The sequence below is a fragment of the Cnephaeus nilssonii genome (assembly GCF_951640355.1).
Source record: "Cnephaeus nilssonii genome assembly, chromosome: 13".
NCBI lineage: Eukaryota > Metazoa > Chordata > Mammalia > Chiroptera > Vespertilionidae > Cnephaeus > Cnephaeus nilssonii.
In genome coordinates, this window is record NC_137084.1 from 76,719,677 (window position 1) to 76,739,003 (window position 19,327).

Genomic DNA, 19,327 nt, shown 5'->3' on the forward strand with positions numbered 1-19,327 from the left:
GTCAAGCAGGCAGGCAGGTGAGCGGTTAGGAGCCATCAGTCCTGGATTGTGAAAGGGATGTCCGAGGGGCCCCAGATTGGAGAGGGTGCAGGCTGGGCTGAGGGACAACACCACCGTACACAAATTCTGTGCACTGGGCCTCTAGTACTCCAAATAATTTAGTATTTGTACAATACCAAAGAAAGCATACAATAAGAGAAAAGAAGTGGATATTCAGTGCAGAGGATGGGATATAGCAACACTAAAGAAACAAGTGAAGTGAAATGAGCAACAAAAAATGATCCTAGGACATGTGACCAGAGGGCAGAGGAAATATGGGAATCCAGGGATGAGAGAATTTTAAGACAGGTGGTCATTTAGATCAAATGCTGTACAACTGTTCAGCTGAGGACTAAGAAGCCCATTTCATTTAATAATTACCAGGCTTTGATAACCTTTGAGAACAGAAGCTGTAGAGTGGTGGGGTTAAAAGTCAGATGGCAGTGAACTGAGAAGACCTCAGAGAGCATAAAACCAGCAGTGAGGGGAGGAGAAAGGGTAGCTGGAGAGGAAGGGGGAACAGAGAATGAGGGTGTTTTAGGATGGCAGGACACTTGTTGGCGGAGGTGTGGGGTGAGTGAAGGAGAAACAGATACAAGGGGAGGGGTGTGAACGATGCAGCAAGGTTCCGGAGGAGAGGAAGAGGCCACTTCCTGCTCTGATTGTGAGGAGGAAGGAATACATACCTACAAATAGGCACAGACCTAGGGAATGTGAAGGTGGGGAAGAAGGAAGTTGAAGGAGCCCAAAATCTAAATAAATGCCCTTTATTCATTATGAAGTAGGCAGTTTATTTGCTGAGAGTGAAAGGAACGGGGAGAATGGAGGCGGCTTCCAGAAAGGACCCCTGTGGGAGACTGGAAAGAACAATGATGGCACCAAGGACTCAATAAGCCTGGAAATCATAATTGTGTCATTGAATCAATCAGCAAAGCTATGTGATTTCCTCTAGAAGTGCGCAGCAGGCCTGCGGGATGAGTGGAGGAAACCAATATGGCTAACCTAGGACTGGAATTAGTCAGAGGAAAAACAGCAATCACCAGGAAGTGAGGATGGTGGTGAAAGTACATTTGAAATGACTGTGAAATCTGCACCGGACAGAAGAAGTTAAGGAGAGCTGATAAACTGAGAAGACAGAGAAGAGTAAAGAACTTGATGCTCCTCAACATAAGTTTAATGGGAATGGAGGAGTGTGGAGATTGGGGTGTTAAGCAGAAAGTAGACTTTTAGAGTTCAAGGTTTCCAGGGCAGGGCAATTCTGTGGAGTAAGTTCCAGGATACCGCCTCACTATGTGGCATTGTTGTAGCGTCATAGAGGGGGACAATAATTGCTGTGGGGATGGTCAAGGAACAGGACTTGACTATCTTCATCACGGATCCTGAAGTCATTCCAAGAGAGTGGTAGATATGGAAATGCTGAGGATATTTACTATTCTGCCCAGATTCATGTAACTTAAAAGACCGATAAGTGTGCCTTCAATGAAATCATTAACAAAAATTTTAATTGAATTGTCCTTTGTCATGTCACTTCCATGTCTGCATGCTGACAGAGACCTATTGAACAGCATCTAACAGAGAGATCACAGATTCACAGCTGAGTGGGCTTATTCTTATCCACAGGTTGAGGGTTACGATGACTAGTTCTTCTCCCCTCCCTCTAGTCTAATCTGGGGAGCCAACCACTAAACTAAGTTTCAGTTAGTCTCCTCTTTAACCTGAAGATATCTGTACTTCTCATCCAAGGGGAGGGCAAGACTCTATTCTTGCTATAAATGCCTACTGCTGGCTCCGAAAAAAATTGATTTGAATGACAAAGTAGAAACTCATGAAAACCAGCCACACCATGGACTTCCCCCCATAAAGATGTTATCTTAAAAGAGGCCTGTAGTGAAGGCCTAGGTCTGGGTAGCTCTGCTGCTTGGTTTTAAAATTTACTAGAGCTATTTCTTAGCAGATGAAATACCATATGCTTTTTGCAAGAGGCTGTTTCTCTGTGGGGATTGAACCAGTAGTTTTATTTTTCTCCTCCTCCTCCTCCTTGTCCTCCACCTCTTCCTTTTTTCCTCATAATTTTTTTTTCAAATTATAGCTTGTATGAAATCCAAATATGTAAAACAGGGAAAATTGGAGCTTCTCTGGTTAGGGACAGAGTAGGTATCCATAGCCAGCTCACTCACTCTCTTTTTCTCTCTCTCCAAACCACCTCCCTAATCCCCAACCCCTTCATCCCTCCCCCTCAGTCTCCACCCCGGGCACCTAAAGTAACTTCTTAAGGGCTTCTTGTAGCAGCTGTTGGGGTGAGGGGCCATTGCATTTTATTGCCTTTTAGCACTATCATAATATGTCTATCAGTGAAGACAAGATATAACAGGTTCAGCAAATTAAAATATCTGCAATAGTAAGAAATATATCTTGAACATGCACCTAATTCTTGCTATGTTTCCAGCAACAGCTAAGAAAGTACCATAATCAAATTCCCACCAAGCCCATAGGAAAGGCATAGCTAACAGAAAGTAGAATGGATAAAGGTAATCAGGGGCTTGGGTGGAAAAAGAAAGTTATTGTTTAATGGATACAGAGTTTCAGTTTTGCAAGATAAAAAGTGTATGGATGGTGGTGATGAAAGCATCAATGTGAATGTACTTAATGCTACTGAACTGTACACTTAAAAATAATTATAGATGGTGCCCTGGCCAGTGTGGCTCAGTTGATTGGAGTGTCGTCCCACACACCAAAGTGTAGTGGGTTCAATTCCCAGTCAGGGCACATGTGGGAGGCAACTGATTGATGTTTTTCTCCCCTTCCCTTCTTCTCTCTAAGATCAATAAAAAAATAAATACATAAAAATAGTTAAGATGATAAATTTTATATTATGTGTATTTTATCACATTTTTTTAAAAAGGCCATGGTTTCTAGTGCCAGCCGGTTTGGCTCAGTGGCTAGATCACAGGCCTGTAGACTGAAGGGTCTCAGATTCTTGTCCCAGCCCTGGCCAGGGCATGTGCAGGAAGCAACCAATCAATGTGTCTCTCACATCGATGTTTCTCTCTCTGTCTCTCCCCCTCCCTTCCACTTTCTCTAAAAATCAATGGAAAAATATCCTCTGGTGAGGATTAACAAAAATAAATAAATAAATAAATAAATAAATAAATAAATAAATAAATAATAAAAATAAAAGTCATAGGTTCTAGAATATTATCCAGCTATTAAAAATAATTGTCATTCCAATGAGGTACCATCTCACACCTGTCAGAATAGCTACCATCAACAAATCAACAAATGACAATAGCTGGCAAGAAAATGGAGAAAAGGGAACCCAGGTACACTGCTGGTGGGAATGCAGACTGTGCAACCATTATAGAAAATAGTATGGAGTTTCCTCAAAAAATTAAATATGGAACTGCCATTTGACCCAGTGATCCCACTTCTAGGAATATATCCTAAGAAACCCAAAACATCAATCAGAAAGAATGTATGCACCCCTATGTTCATAGCAGCACAACTTACAATAGCTAAGATCTGGAAACAGCCCAAGTGCCCATCAGTAGACGAGTGGATAAAAAAGCTGTGGTACATTTATATCATGGAATACTATGCAGCATTAAAAAAGAAGAATCTCTTTCCCTTTGAGACAGCATGGAGGGATCTGAAGAGTATCATGCTAAGTGAAATAAGCCAGTCAGGGAGAAACCAAGATGGCGGCATAGGTAACACCTAAACTACTGCCTTGCACAACAATTTCAAAACTACAACTAAAAGACAAAACGGACATCATCCAGAAACACAGGAAGGCTGGCTGAGTGGAAATTCTAAAACTAGAAGGAAAGAGAAAAGCACACTGAGACTCAGAGGAGCTGCAGGAGGCAGAGGTACCGAAGCGCACGCAGAGAGGGCCGGCAACTGAGTACGCGGCTGGCTTTCTCAAGCGGGAGAAAGACAAAAGCTCCCAATGGCTCTAAACTCCAGTTCCGGGCGAGACTCTGAGGACCCAGACTCATTCGGGGAGAAACTGGACTGTCAGGAAAGAGAAAAGCACATTGAAACTCAGAGGAACTGCGGAAGGCAGAGGTACCGAAGTGCGCGCGGAGAAGGCTGGCAACTGAGTACGTGGCTGGCTTTCTCAATCAGGAGGGAGACAAAAGCTCCCGATGGCTCTGAACTCCAGTTATGGGTGAGACTCTGGGGACCCAGACTCACTCGGGGAGAAACTGGACTGTCTGGCAGTGGGTAAAACTCGAGGGTGGCCTTCTCTCAGAGGTGCTTGTAGTGATTACCGCAGGACACTGAGACCCAGGGGCCTCCGAGGGTAGGGCTAATGGGAAGCCATTGCTGTTTGCTCCGCCCAGAGACTCTGCCCCATACAAGCTGGGCACAGAGGCTTTTGCAAGTCTTGTCTCATAAGGGTGTCTCCAGCACAGAAGTTCTCCCAGCGTAGACACAGCTGATCCTCACAGCCAGTTGGCCTGGAGGTCAATTCCTCCCAGTGATACCAACAACAGTCAAGGCTTAACTACAACAAGGCTGTGCACACAGCCTACAAAGGGGTGCACCAAGAGTGTCCACCTCAGGTAACAGGAGGCTGAGCCACTGGGCCCTATAGGACACCTAGCACACAAAGCCACTCTATCAACTCAGGGAAGCAGCCAAAATGCAGAGACAAAGAAACAGGTCACAAACCAAAGAAATGGAGGAAAACAAATGACTGGACATAGAGTTCAAAACCACGGTTATAAGGTTTTTTAAGAATTTTCTAGAAAAGGCCAATAAATTTAGCGAGACCCTAGAGGATATGATAAAGGACCAACTAGAAATTAAGCATACACTGACTGAAATAAAAAATAATATACAGAGATCCAACAGCAGACTAGAGGATCACAAGAATCAAGTCAAAGATTTGAAATACAAAGAAGTAAAAAACACCCAACAGGAAAAGCAAAATGAAAAAAGAATCCAAAAATATGAAGGTAGTGTAAGAAGCCTCTGGGACAACTTCAAGCGTACCAACATCAGAATTATGGGGGTGCCAGAAGAAGAGAGAGAGCAAGAAATAATGACTGAAAACTTATTTGAAGAAATAATGACTGAAAACTTCCCCCACCTGGTGAAAGAAATAGACTTACAAGTACAGGAAGCGCACAGAACCCCAAACAAAAGGAATCCAAAGAGGACCACACCAAGACACATCATAATTAAAATGCCAAGAGCAAAAGACAAAGAGAGAATATTAAAAGCAGCAAGAGAAAAACAGTTAATTACTTACAAGGGAGCACCCATACGATTGTCAGCTGACTTCTCAACAGAAACTATGCAGGCCAGACGGGAGTGGCAAGAAATATTCAAAGTGATGAATAGCAAGAACCTACAACCAAGATTACTCTACCCAGCAAAGCTATCATTCAGAATTGAAGGTCAGATAAAGAGCTTCACAGCTAAGAAAAAGCTAAAGGAGTTTATCACTGCCAAACCAGCATTATATGAAATGCTGAAAGGTATTCTTTAAGAAGAGGAGGAAGAAGAAAAAGGTAAAGATAAAAATTATGAACAACAAATACATATCTATCAACAAGTGAATCTAAAAATCAAGTGAATAAAAAATCTGATGAACAGAATAAACTGGTGAATATAATAGAATCAGGGGCATAGAAAGGGAGTGGACCGACAATTTTCAGGGGGAAAGGGGTGTGGGGGTGTGGGAAGAGACTGGACAAAAATCGTATACCTATGGATGAGGACAGGGGCGGGGTGGTAAGGGCATAGGGTGGTGTGGAAACCGGGTGGAGGGGAGCTATGGGCGGGGGGGGGGGGGGAAGAGGAACAATTGTAATAATCTGAACAATAAAGATTTATTTTAAAAAAGAGAGAAAAAAAGAAAGAAAGAAGCCAGTCAGAGAAAGATAAGTATCACATGATCTCACTCATATGTGGAATCTAAGTAACAAAATAAACTGATGAACGGAATGGATCCAGAGACATGGAAGCATGGAACAGTTCGTGGAATCTCAGAGGGAAAGCAGGGGAGGGTGGGTGGGTGGGTGGGAGGTAATCAACCAAAGACCTTGTATGCATATACTATATGCATAACCCATGGACACAGAAAATAGGGTGCTGAAGGCCTGGGTTGGGGAGAGGGTCAATTGGGGGGAAAGGGGGGTATATGTAATATTTTCAACAATAAATAATTACTTAAAAATAATAGTAATAACTGTCATTCAACCCTAGCCAGTTTGGCTCGGTGGATAGAGCATTGCCTACAGACTGAAGGGTCCCCGGTTCAATTCCAGTCAAGAGCATGTACCTCAGTTGCAGGCTCCTCCCCAGCCCAAGCCCCGGTCGGGGTGCATGCAGGAGGCAACCAATCAATACGTTTCTCTCATGTAGATATTTCTGTCTTTCCCTCTCTCTTCCACTCTCTCTAAAAATCAATGGAAAAATATCCTCGAGTAAGGATTAAAAAATAAAAATAATAATAATAATTGTCATTCCAATTTTGTAATAGCATGGATAAAAAGGCTGATGATAGTGTGAAGTTTTTCAAACCAGGTTAAAAAAATTGGTTAAACACACACACACACACACACACACACACACACACACACACACACACAATTGAGCAGAAGACCTGAATAGACATTTTCCCAAAGGAAGAGAAGACATACAGAAAACAAACAGATACAATGAAAAGGTGCTCAGCATCATTAATCATCAGGGAACTATCTCAAAACCACAATGAGATATCATCTCACATATATTAAACTAGATATTATAAAAAAGACAAGAAATAGCAAGCTTTGGCAAGAATATGGAGAAAAGTTTTGTGCACTCTTGTGGAATGTAAATTGGCCTAGCCAATATGAAAAAAAAGTACAGAAGTTCATCAAAAAAATAAAAATAGAACTACCGTGTGATTCAGCAATACCACTTGTGGATATTTATCTTTAAGTACACAAAAACACTAACTCAAAAAGATATATGCACCCTCATGTTCATTGAAGTATTATTTACAATAGCCAAGGTAGGGAAATAACCTAAACTGTCCATCAATAGATAAATGGGTAAAGAAAATGTGGTATATATGATATAGATATATATATTATATATATATGTATGTATGTATGTATGTATATGTATATGTATATATGTGCATACATATCATATACATATATGATATATACATATATAATGGCATATTATTCAGCCATAAAAAGGAGGAATTCTTGCCATTTGTGATAACATGGATGGACCTTGAAGTCATTATGCTGATTAAAATAAGTCAGATAGAGAAAAATAGAGAAAGACAAATACTATATGATCTCACTTATATTTGGAATCTAAAATAAACAAACAAACAAAAACCAAGTCCATAGATACAGAGAACTTATTGGTAGTTACAAGAGGTATGGGGAACAAAATGGGTGAAGGTGGTCAAAAGGTACAAACATCTATACTAATAAAAAGGTAATATGCTAATTAGACTAGGTATCTTCCGGACATGGTGGCAGAGCCGACGCAGAGGCAGTTAGAGGTGATCAGGCCAGCAGGGGAGAGCAGTTAGGGGTATCAGGCCAGCAGGGGAGAGCAGTTAGAGCAATCAGGCCGGCAGGGGAGAGCAGTTAGGGGCGATCAGGCAGACAAGCAGAGAGGTTAGGGGCAATCAGGAAGGCAGGCAGGTGAGCAGTTAGGAGCCAGTGGTCCCAGATTGTGAAAGGGATGTCCGATTGCGGGGTCAGGCCTAAACCAGCAGTCAGATATCCCCCGAGGGGTCCCAGATTGGAGAGGGTGCAGGCCGGGCTGAGGGACCCCCCCTCCCACATGCATGAATTTCATGCACCAGGCCTCTAGTCCAGTTATAAAATAAATAAGTCATGGGGAGATAATGTACAGCATGGTTACTATGGTTAATAATACTGTATTGCATATTTGAAAGTTTCTAAGAGAGTAAGTCCTCAACACAAGAAAAGAAAATGTTTGTGATGGATGTTAACAACTTATTGTAGTGATCATTTCACTATATAAACAAATATTAAATCATTATGCTATATATCTGAAACTAATATAATGTTACATGTCAATTTTATCACCATAGAAAAATTCTACATATTATATGATTGTAATTGTTTCATACAAACTTATAGAAATGGGAAGACTAGCAGGAAATACAACAAAGTGTTAACAGAGGATGTGCTACATACATTTCTCCACTCTCTTCAATATTTTAAAAAGTTTCATAAAGATCAAAACTTTTAAATGAAAAAAAAATATTCTAATACTTAAAAATGTTTAAAGCAAAGCAGATTCCCTTCTGACTATAAGGGTTTTTTCACATCACTTCATGTGCCAAGTAGACACACAGAGAAATGATACACTAAAGAGTTATTCAGGTGTGTGTGTTTTTCATTTATTTACATATATTTATTGAGTGCTATTTAAGTGCAGGGCACTATCCTAGATATTGGGCATATGGGGTGAACAAGAAAAAGTTTCTGCCCTCATGGAACTTACTTTCTAGTGGAGAAACATAACTAATAAACAAACAAAAAACAACATTGATAGTGCTAAGCAAAGAATTAAAATACCTGTTATGTTATAAGTCATATAATTTAAAAAAAAAAACAGCATTTTTAGATTGGGAAATCAGGGAAGGCTCAAACGACATGAAATCTGAGCTGATATCTGAATGATAAGAATCAGACTTTGGAAGAGAGAGGGCCTAGCCAAAGCGAAGACCCTGAGCAAAAATAAACATGCCCGGTTTGAGGAACTGAAAGAGCCAACGTGTCTGGGAGGCACTGGGTGGGGGCACTTCTGAAGTGAAGACACTGCTCCTTCCTTCAGGAACTTGTGGTGAAGTAGAGCTCGGCACAGACAGTTTCTGACACTTCTCCTTTGGCATAAACCTTCAGAGAACTTCAAATTCATTATACCTACTGAATAAAAATGTCAGCATTTTAAACAGAAGTAAGTCTCCATTTCTTTCCCTATAGGCTAGTTTCCTCATCTGGAGCCAAAGAGATTGCACAGCAATGTTAGCCTCAGAGAGGAAACAGATATTAATGCATATTCCACAGAATAAGTTCATGCTAAGAAATCCAAATTCTTCCAAAAATCAAGACTTACTTGTCCTTCCCAAACTCAAACTTCCCAGGTCCAATTCGAAGTAGAGAGCCATTGAGCCACTTGGGGAAATGTCCTCGGACTTCAGCAGAGATGGTCTGTGGAGTCTCCTCCACTGTGGCTAGTAAGGGTGCAATACAGGGAAGACTATCCTGCTTACGGGAGACAGCTTTAGTCTGATGACTATTGTCCATGTACTTCTTCAAAACTGTGAAGATGACATCAAAAGCACAACAAATATTTACCAATCTATAAACATGCCTATTTCTCCCTCCTGGTCAGGGAAATGTTGAACCAACACCAAATATAGTCTCCAAACCCCTCCCTCATTCTCAGTTCAATCCTTTGATTCTCCATTTTTTTACAATCCTTTTTGTATTCTTGCAGTACAAATCTGCCTGAGAATTAACTCAGGATTTTAGTTATTATCATCTCTCATAGCGAACAATGCTCATCTTTACATAAGGTGGAATCTAACCCAATGTGAACTAATAGCAACCTCATTTTTATGATAAAAACTAGAGGCCCGGTGCACGAAATTCATGCACGAGGGGGTGGGGGAGAGAATGTCCCTCAGCCCAGCCTGCACCCTCTCCAATCAGGGATCCCTCTCACAATCCAGGACTGCTGGTTCCCAACCGCTTGCCTGCCTGATTGCCCCTAATCGCTTCTGCCTGCCAGCCTGATCACCCCCTAACCACTCCCCTGCCAGCCTGATGGACACCTAACTGCTCCCTTGCCAGCCCAATTGCCCCCAACTGCCCTTCCCTGCTGGCCTGGTGACCCCCAACTCCCCTCCCCTGCAGGCCTGGTCACCCATAACTGCGCTCCCCTGCCAGCCTGGTTGCCCCTAACTGCTCTCCCCTGAAGTCCTGGTCACCCCCAACTGCCCTCCCCTGCAGGCCTGGTCACCCCCAACTCCCCTCCCCTGCAGGCCTGGTCACTCCCAACTGCCCTCCTCTGCAGGCCTGGTCCTCCCCACAACTGCCCTCCCCTGCAGGCCTGATCATCCCCAACTGCCCTCCCTTGTAGGCCTAGTCCCTCTCAACTGCCCTCCCCTGCTGGCCTGATCGCCCACAACTGCCCTCCCTTGCTGGCCATTTTGTGGTGGCCATCTTGTGTCCACACGGGGATGGCCATCTTTGACCACATGGGGGCAGCCATCACTGTGCTGCAGTGATGGTCTATTTGCATATTGCCTCTTTATTATATAAGACCAGAGGCCCGGTGCATGAAATTTGTGCACGGGGGGGTAGGAGGGTGTCCCTCAGCCCAGCCTGCACCCTCTCCAATCTGGGACCCCTCAAGGGATGTCCAACTGCCCGTTTAGGCCTGATCCCAGGGATCGGGCCTAAACGGGCAGTCGGACATCCCTCTCACAATCCAGGACTGCTGGCTCCCAACTGCTCACCTGCCTGCGTTCCTGATTGCCCCTAACCTCTTCTGCCTGCCAGCCTGATCACCCCTAACCACTTCCCTGCCAGTCTGATTGATGCCTAACTACTCCCCTGCCAGCCTGTTTGCCCTTAACTGCCCTCCCCTGCAGGCCTGGTCACCCCTAACTGCCCTCCCCTGCAGGCCTGGGTTCTCCCCAACTGCCCTTCTCTGCAGGCCTGGTCTCCTCCAACTTCCCTTCTCTGCTGGCCTGGTCACTCCTAACTGCCCTCCCCTGCAGGCTTGATCGCCCCCAACTGCCTTCCCTTGCAGGCCTGGTCCCTCCCAACTGCCCTCCCGTGCTGGCCATCTTGTGGCAGCCATCTTTGACCACATGGGGGCAGCCATCTTGTGTGTTGGAGTGATGGTCAATTTGCATATTACTCTTTCATTAAATAGGATGACCACCATTCAATATTACCATAATTACATTGACCTCAGTACTTTATATACACCGGAATGTGATCCCAAAAATTTCATAGGGATTTATGGAGCATTTAGTAGAATCTACATTTTAATTTCTTCTATTTTAATGTACACATGAATGTGCATGGCATTTTCTAGGAGAAGAGTGTCATAAACCAAACTATGCAGTGATACCTAGTCTAAAATTACCTGAAGTTCATAAACCATGAGAAAAAAAATCATCCTATATAATAAATAGGTAATATGCAAATTAACCCTCACGCCCTCACAAGATGGCTGCTATGACCAGGCCAGCAGGGGGGTTAGTGAGGGACAACCAAACAACTGAACAGGAGGCTGAGTGGGGCAACCAGGCCGGCAGGGGGATTAGTGAGGGACGACCAAATGACTGAACAAGCAGGCTGTGTGGGGTGACCCAGGTATGTGCCCTGACTAGGCCAGTCGGGCGGGGGGCCCATTAGGGGTGACCAGGCTGGCAGGGGGAGACAGTTGGGGGTGACCAGGCCAGCAGGGGAGGCAGTTGGGGGTGACCAGGCTGGCAGAGGGGGCAGTTAGGGGTGACCAGGCCAGGGAAGCTGGGCAGTTAGGGGTGACCAGGCTGGTGGGGGGATGCAGTTGGTGGTAACCAGGCCAGCAGGGGGGGCATATGGGGGCAATTAAGTTGACAGGGGGACAGTGAGGGGCGACCAGGTTGGCAGAGGGGGCAGTTGGGGGTGACCTGGCTGGCAGCGGGGGGCAGTTAGGGGCAATCAGGCTTGAACGCAGAGGCAGTGAGGTGCGATCAAGCCAGTTGGGGGGCGGGGGGCAGTTAGGGGCAATCAGGCAGGCAGGTAGGTGAACGATTAGGAGCCAGCAGTCCAGGATTGTGAGAGGGATGTCCCGAATTGGAGAGGGTTCAGGCTGGACTGAGGACCACCTCCCCCCCCCCCATGCACAAATTTTGTGCACTGGGCCTCTAGTTATTATATAACAAAGAGCTGAAAATTGTTCCTATTATTTCATACTTACTTAGTGTTCACAAGACAGCATTGCCTCACACAGAGGGGTGGCCAAACATATAACTAACTAGGTACTTTAAAACACAGTCCTTTATTTTATTTCATGAAACTGAAATAGTGATATAAAAATCTAAACTAGAATAACACATAGGGACACTATTCCTCTGAAGTGAGATTTGCATTCTTCTAGCAAACTCTTCTGCAGTATTATATCTATTATCCCATTTCTTTCAAATCTTTCAAAAATTTAGTTTACAGAAACACCTATCAGAAAGAATATATGCACCCCTATGTTCATAGCAGCACAATTTACAATAGCTAAGATTTGGAAACAGTCTAAGTGCCCATCAGCAGATGAGTGGATTAAAAAACGGTGGTACATCTACACAATGGAATACTACGCCGCTATAAAAAAGAAGGAACTTTTACCATTTGCAACAGCATGGATGGAACTGGAGAGCATTATGCTAAGCGAAATAAGCCAGTTGGAGAAAGATAAATACCACATGATCTCACTCATATGTGGAATATAATCAACAACATAAACTGATGAACAAAAATAGATCCAGAGACAGAGAAGCATCAAACAGATCGTCAAACCTCAAAGGGAAGGCAAGGGGAACTGGGGGGGAAAAAGGTAAGAGATCAACCAAAGGATTTGTATGCATGCATATAAGCATAAACAATGGACACAGACACTAGGGAGGTGAGGGCTTGTGCTGGGGGGTGGAGTGGCTGGGGAAAGGTCAGTATGGGGGGAAAGGAGACATATGTAATACTTTAATCAATAAAGACATTTTTTAAAATTTAGTTTAAAGCACATGAAACCTGCTTCGCCATATGTAAAAATTTAGTCAAACCCGACTAGTTTCTGATCTCCAAAATAAAATTTACTTTTACCCTGAATGCCCTTCCCAATAATCTATCCCTAAGGAAATTTCATCTATTGCTCAAAGTCTATTTTAAATACCACCTTTTTTTAAAAAAGAGGCAGCATATTGTAATACTTAAGAGTGTGGACCCAGCCTCTGCCTGGCTCCAGAATGCTTGGGTTCAAATCTTGGCCTATCATTTTCCAAATAAATAGCCTTGAGCAAGATAATTAACCTGTCTGTACTATTTCCTCTTTTCTAAGATGGTAATAATAATAATTCTTATTGCTCCTAAGGATACAAAAAATAAATGTATTAGGTTATGAAAAGTTTTAGAAATTGTAAATATTCAAAAAATGTTAGCTATTATTCATGTAGCTTTTTTTTAAAGCCTTACCCCAGGATATGTTTCATTGATTTTCAGAGAGAGGAAGGAAGGGAGGGAAAGAGAGAGAGAAACATCAGTTGCCCTGACCAGGGATGGAACCCACAACCCGGGTATGTGCCCTGACTAGGAATCAAATCCACAATCTCTTGATGTACAGGACAATGCTCCAACCAACTGAGCCAACCTGACCAGGGCTATTCATGTAACTTTTTTTTTTTTTTAAATATATTTTATTGATTTATTACAGTGAGGAAGAGAGAGGGACAGAGAGTTAGAAACATCGATGAGAGAGAAACATCGACCAGCCGCCTCCTGCACACCCCCTACTGGGGATGTGCCCGCAACCAAGGTACATGCCCTGACCGGAATCGAACCTGGGACCCCTCAGTCCGCAGGCCGACGCTCTATCCATTGAGCCAAACCGGTTTCGGCTATTCGTGTAACTTTTAATGATCAATCAACAAAGTGTTGGGCACTGCTGAGGGATAAAAAAAGTACTAGAGCCCTGATGTAAAGGAACTCACCACCTAGTAAACAGACATACAAAGAGGTCGTTTACACTGTAATCGGTGTTTTGTTTGAGCACTATTTCTCAAAGTATAGTCTGAGGACTATTTGAAACAGAAATGCCTGGTTCTATGGCTAACATGCAGATTCATGGACTCCACTTTGGACCTAACAAATCAGAATTTCTGGGGTAGCGTAAGCAGGTATCTTAGGCATACTAAAATTTGAGAACCACAGTATTAGAGGTATAAAGAGGATGCTTTGAAAACTTAGAGGAGGAAACCCTCAAGTATTTGTCTTACTATTTTTATTAATATATGTATATTTGCCTTATTCTCCTCTTACATTAAAATAAATTCCCTGAGGTCAGGTATTTTACTCCTCATATTTAAGCAGAATTAAATTGAATACCCTGATACGGCATTTGTCTGAATAGAGATTCATGAATTTAAATCATTTTATGTTTTAGAAAATATTAAATGTCTTTGTGTTCTGTACTCTATAGCACGCTCTTCAACCTTGCTATGGTACTTTATATTGTGGTCAACACCTCCGTGAACCCCTTTCTAAACTGTTGCCTTTCCAGACATTGCACTTTTCAAACATTCCTGTTCCCTCTTGTTTGCTTTATGCCAGCTTTACTACTACTAGCTGACACTTTGGGCAAGTTACTAATCACTCTGAACCATAGGTTTTTTAATGCTAAACAAGGATAATGGGGATAAACGGAAAATAATACCTCCCATTCATGTCTATAATCATAACCAAATATAATGACAGTACTAATTTTCAAATGTTAACTCCCTTCATTGGCTCCTCTTCCCCTTATCACCTCATGAATGTGTTCCTAAGGTCTGACCTTGGACCTTTACTCTTTAATCTCACCAGTCTTCCTTGGACCCTTAATTTTACCAATTACTTTTTGCAAGTGGCCCAACATGTCAAACGAGAATTCTTCACTTTCCCCCTACCAAATCAATTTCCCATCTGCTAAATCTCCTAGCTGCAAACTCTCTGTGGGCCTTGAATTCCTCTTCACATTCACTAAGTGGTTAAATTCTGCTGACAATACCCACACAGGGCTAGAAAGAGGATGCCGAGGGGATGATCTAGGGTAGTCAGTATAAATTACCAGGGTTCAGAAGTTTGCAAGGTGCATGAAGCAAATCTTTGGCAAAATTTTTTACCAGTCCTCCCGTCATGGGCAACCCCACACGTTTTTCTTCTGGCTTGAACCTGTCTTCATCAGCACTGATGCTTCAACTCTTCTTGCCTATCAGTCACTTCCTTTCTCTACTGTCCTAATTTAGGCCCTCACAACCTGTTAGGTGGATATTATCACAGCCTCTTACTTGGAAGGAGAAACTAGATAAGGAAGCTGTCTTCTAAACCAGAGCTTCCTAATGTGTGGGCCTTTTGATTCCTTTAGCCACTGGGATGGCCCAAGGCCCCAGGCCAGTAGCCTCCTGCTCTAAGCAGTTCATTGGGGCTCCAGATCCCATCCAATTTACGCTAGTGTGAGGAAAATTTTATCATTTTCTGTGTGCTGTGATGTGGGAAAGGTTGGGAAGCACTGCTAATAAATTAATCCTCCTAAGTACATATTTTATTATAGCACATATTCCTCATAAAACTTTCACAAATGACTCCTCATTGTCTACCAAGTAAAGTCTAAACTGTGATGAAGGTACTGTGTAGTCTCACAGCAACCTACCTGTCCAGTTCTGCCTCTCACTAACGCCTTCCACTCCAGCCAATCTGGACCATTCCCCATTCTCTTCTCCTCATCATAACTGTACCCCTCCCTTCACCTAGGGGTATTTCCCATATCCTTCAGGTGAAATTCACTTGCCTTACTCATTCTTCATGATCCAGTGCCCATGTCACCTGTTTTATAAACACAACATTCCTATTTCCTATAGCAAGAACTGATTCTCCTTAGTCTGACTCACATCTCATCTGTTTTAGCTCTCTTATGGCACTTATCATATCCTGTTTTGTGCAATAAAGATGAACAAACTTGATAACATCTACTACCAGTACTCCTTGAGTATAGGGTCTTGGTTTTGCCTTCACCCCCACACCTAACATGTTGCCTTGCATTGAATTATTGAATTAAATAATTTTAAAATGTATAGTGCATATCAGTAATATTTCTCATAGCTCCATATCAGCCAATTTCAAGAAATAAAATCATGTAACAATAGTAGCTACAATAGAAAGCTAGAAAACAATAACAGAGGTTTTAAGGAAGTCCCCAGAATGCAAATAGAAGAACCAAACATTTACATTAGAGGGTATAGCAGTGATTTTCAATTGAGAAAGGTCTAAATAGTGAATAGTCTTCCTATTACAGATTCAAGAGAATCCTGAAACCCTGAATCCTACCCCTATATGTCGTATAAAATATACAAATGGAAAGGCTGTTCCCCTGACAAGTAAACAAATCCTGACTCTGTCTTAACTCCCAGCTCTGCACTTGCTGCCTGTATCTGCTCCAAAAAGAGTGGAAAACTTCAGAAGCTGCCAGTATTCTTCAGAAAAGGCACAGAATTCTACGTTCCTGCGGGAAGGAAGAGGAGGGGGTAAATCCCCTACCTGGGATCCAGTGTACTATCACAGATCTGAAACCCACTGCAAAGGAAGAAAGATTGCTGACGAAACGAAGAAAGAGTTGAAGAAACATTTTTATATTAAGTAGCAGCAGATCCTGTGGTTTCCAAATCCTCTCACTCATTAGCAGTGTGGTGAAATACACTTCCTGGACTGTCCCTGGCTCACTGACAGAATAGGAGGGAAAGTTGGGGGGAGGGGACAGAGGCAAGGCTTCAAAACACAGGCAATCTCTCTTAACCCTCATTTCCAAGACAAGTGTCCCAACAACCTATCTATACTAAGCAGCTGTTTGAAATACTGATCTCCCTCCCTAACTCTCCTTTTCAAATCTGTCCTCGCACTATAAGCAGTTGATCCATGAATGGATTTCATTAAGCCACTCCTCTGCTCTGAAAGATTCAGATCTCCCCTTTCCATACAGAATAAAGTCCAAACGTAATCTGTCAACAAAGGACTCTACAATCTGTCCACAACCTACCTTTAATCCTTTGTCTCTCTGCCTTTCTAGCATTTCATTCTTCCTTTTCTTCTGTCTTCATTTAATTTACAAAGCATTTTCTCATGATCTAGTAAGGCCCTGTGAAGGTCTGTCCTTTAAAAAAGTTATAACAATACATAATTTTATTAATTTAACAAACATTTTTAGCACCAATGTATCAAATACTGTGCTACAAATTGAGAATGCCAAGAAACAAAATTTAATCCCTACTCTCTAGCAGTTTCTACATTATTACCCTTTGTAAATTCTCAGTCCAGTAAAATAACTTCAAATATACCACATTTTTGTTCTTCTGAGCCTTTGAACAACTTTTTCCCTGCCTGAAATATCCTCCCTCTTTCCTTTACAAAAACCCATTTCAAAACCTACCTCTCTGACCCTCTTGCTCCTACTAGGAGTTACTACCACTGACACAGAGATACTTTAAACATTTGCATATCATGTTTTCCCAGCAAAGGCATGTAAAGTTTATTTTAAGAAAGGAGTGGTTAAAATTGTCAGAAAGGATAACAAAGAGTATCTTAAACAATTCTGTATTTCCCACAGTGCCTAGCACAATATGATGCACAAAGATATTCAATATATATTTTGCTTTGTAATCAGTGAAAAGTATAAACTTGCAAAATTTTATTGAAATATTAGAAGTGTAAATTAAAGGGCAATGGTATTCCTACAATAGTGTATCTCCAGAGGTGAGATAATTATTCTTGTTTATGTGAATAAAATTTAATAAAAATAAGACAACTAGGCATTCAGGAACTTTTGCCTTTTGTTCTGACCAGTAAACACATTTTTTCACTAAAAATCAGTTCCAGTGTTAATATACCAAATAAAGAGATCAAATCATTATTCTGTACCTGCACAGGGAAGAATCATATGCTGAACAATGATAACACCATCAAGATATAACAAGTATATTATGAAATCTGTTTTGAAACATTCTGTTAGCCTTGGCTTTCACATCCTATCTAATAATAGAGTAGTATGCAAATTAACCATCACTCCGCGACAAAAATGGCGGCGCCCATAGACACAAGATGGCGGCGCCCAGGCCCGCAGGAGTCCCCCAGTCCCAGGGAAGGCTGCCGCTGAGAGAAGGCAGCCAGCAGCCCAGCCTGTTGGCCTAGGAGGTGGCTTTGCCCTCCAGCCAGATCCTCTTCTAGCCCTGAAACTGGCCGTGGGTCAGGGAGGCGCCCACGCTCGGCCGCCATGATCAGCTTCATGCCCGACCCAGGCCGTGGGTCCGGGAGGCGCCCGCGCACGGCCGCCTCCATCGGCTGCCCTCCCGGACCCGGGCCGTGGGTCCGGGAGGCGCCCGCGCACGGCCGCCTCGATCGGCTGCCCTCCCGGACCCGGGCCGTGGGTCCGGGAGGAGCCCGCCCACGGCCGCCTCCATCGGCTGCCTTCCCGGACCCGGGCCGTGGGTCCGGGAGGAGCCCGCGCACGGCCGCCTCCATCGGCTGCCTTCCCGGACCAGGGCCGTGGGTCCGGGAGGAGCCTGCGCACAGCCGCCTCCATCGGCTGCCCTCCCGGACACGGGCCCTGGGTCCGGGAGGCGCCCGCGCACGGCCGCCTCCGCCGCCTCCATCGGCTGCCTTCCCGGACACGGGCCGTGGGTCCGGGAGGCGCCCGCGCACGGCCGCCTCGATCGGCTGCCCTCCCGGACCCGGGCCGTGGGTCTGGGAGGAGCCCGCGCACGGCCACCTTGATCGGCTGCCTTCCCGGACCCGGTCCGTGGGTCCGGGAGGCGCCCGCCCACGGCCGCCTCCATCGGCTGCCCTCCCGGACCAGGGCCGTGGATCCGGGAGGCGCCCGCGCACGGCCGCCTCCATCGGCTGCCCTCCCGGACCCGGGCCGTGGGTCTGGGAGGAGCCCGCGCAGGGCCGCCTCGATCGGCTGACCTCCCGGACCCGGGCCCGCGCACGGCCGCCTCCGCCGCCTCCATCGGCTGCCTTCCCGGACACGGGCCGTGGGTCCCGGAGGCGCCCGCGCACGGCCGCCTCGATCGGCTGCCCTCCCGGACCCGGGCCGTGGGTCCGGGAGGCGCCCGCGCACGGCCGCCTCCATCGGCTGCCCTCCCGGACCCGGGCCGTGGGTCCGGGAGGAGCCCGCCCACGGCCGCCTCCATCGGCTGCCCTCCCGGACCCGGGCCGTGGGTCCGGGAGGCGCCCGCCCACGGCCGCCTCCATCGGCTGCCCTCCCGGACCCGGGCCGTGGGTCTGGGAGGAGCCCGTGCACGGCCGCCTCGATCGGCTGCCCTCCGCGACCCGGGCCGTGGGTCCGGGAGGCGCCCGCGCACGGCCGCCTCCATAGGCTGCCCTCCCGGACCCGGGCCGTGGGTCCGGGAGGAGCCCGCGCACGGCCGCCTCCATAGGCTGCCCTCCCGGACCCGGGCCGTGGGTTCGGGAGGCGCCCGCACACGGCCGCCTCCATCGGC

General features: G+C 44.9%; 1 protein-coding gene across 6 annotated transcripts in view; it reads right to left on the reverse strand.

The window, feature by feature from the left end:
- The window catches only part of BCO2 (beta-carotene oxygenase 2), a 49,673-nt gene extending 31,457 nt beyond the window's left edge, over positions 1–18,216 (reverse strand). For 2 of the 6 annotated variants that reach the window (XM_079786970.1, XM_079786969.1), the window contains exons 1-2: positions 16,374–16,506; positions 9,154–9,358 (exon numbers count right to left, since the gene is read on the reverse strand). In XM_079786970.1, the coding sequence (XP_079643096.1) occupies positions 9,154–9,358; positions 16,374–16,461 (293 nt within the window). In that variant the 5' untranslated portion in view covers positions 16,462–16,506. Of the gene's footprint in view, positions 1–9,153; positions 9,359–16,373; positions 16,509–16,869; positions 17,333–17,747 lie in introns of those variants that run through there. The other 4 variants (XM_079786972.1, XM_079786971.1, XM_079786975.1 and 1 more) reach the window with 4 other exon arrangements.
- Between the last annotated feature and the right edge of the window lie 1,111 nt (positions 18,217–19,327).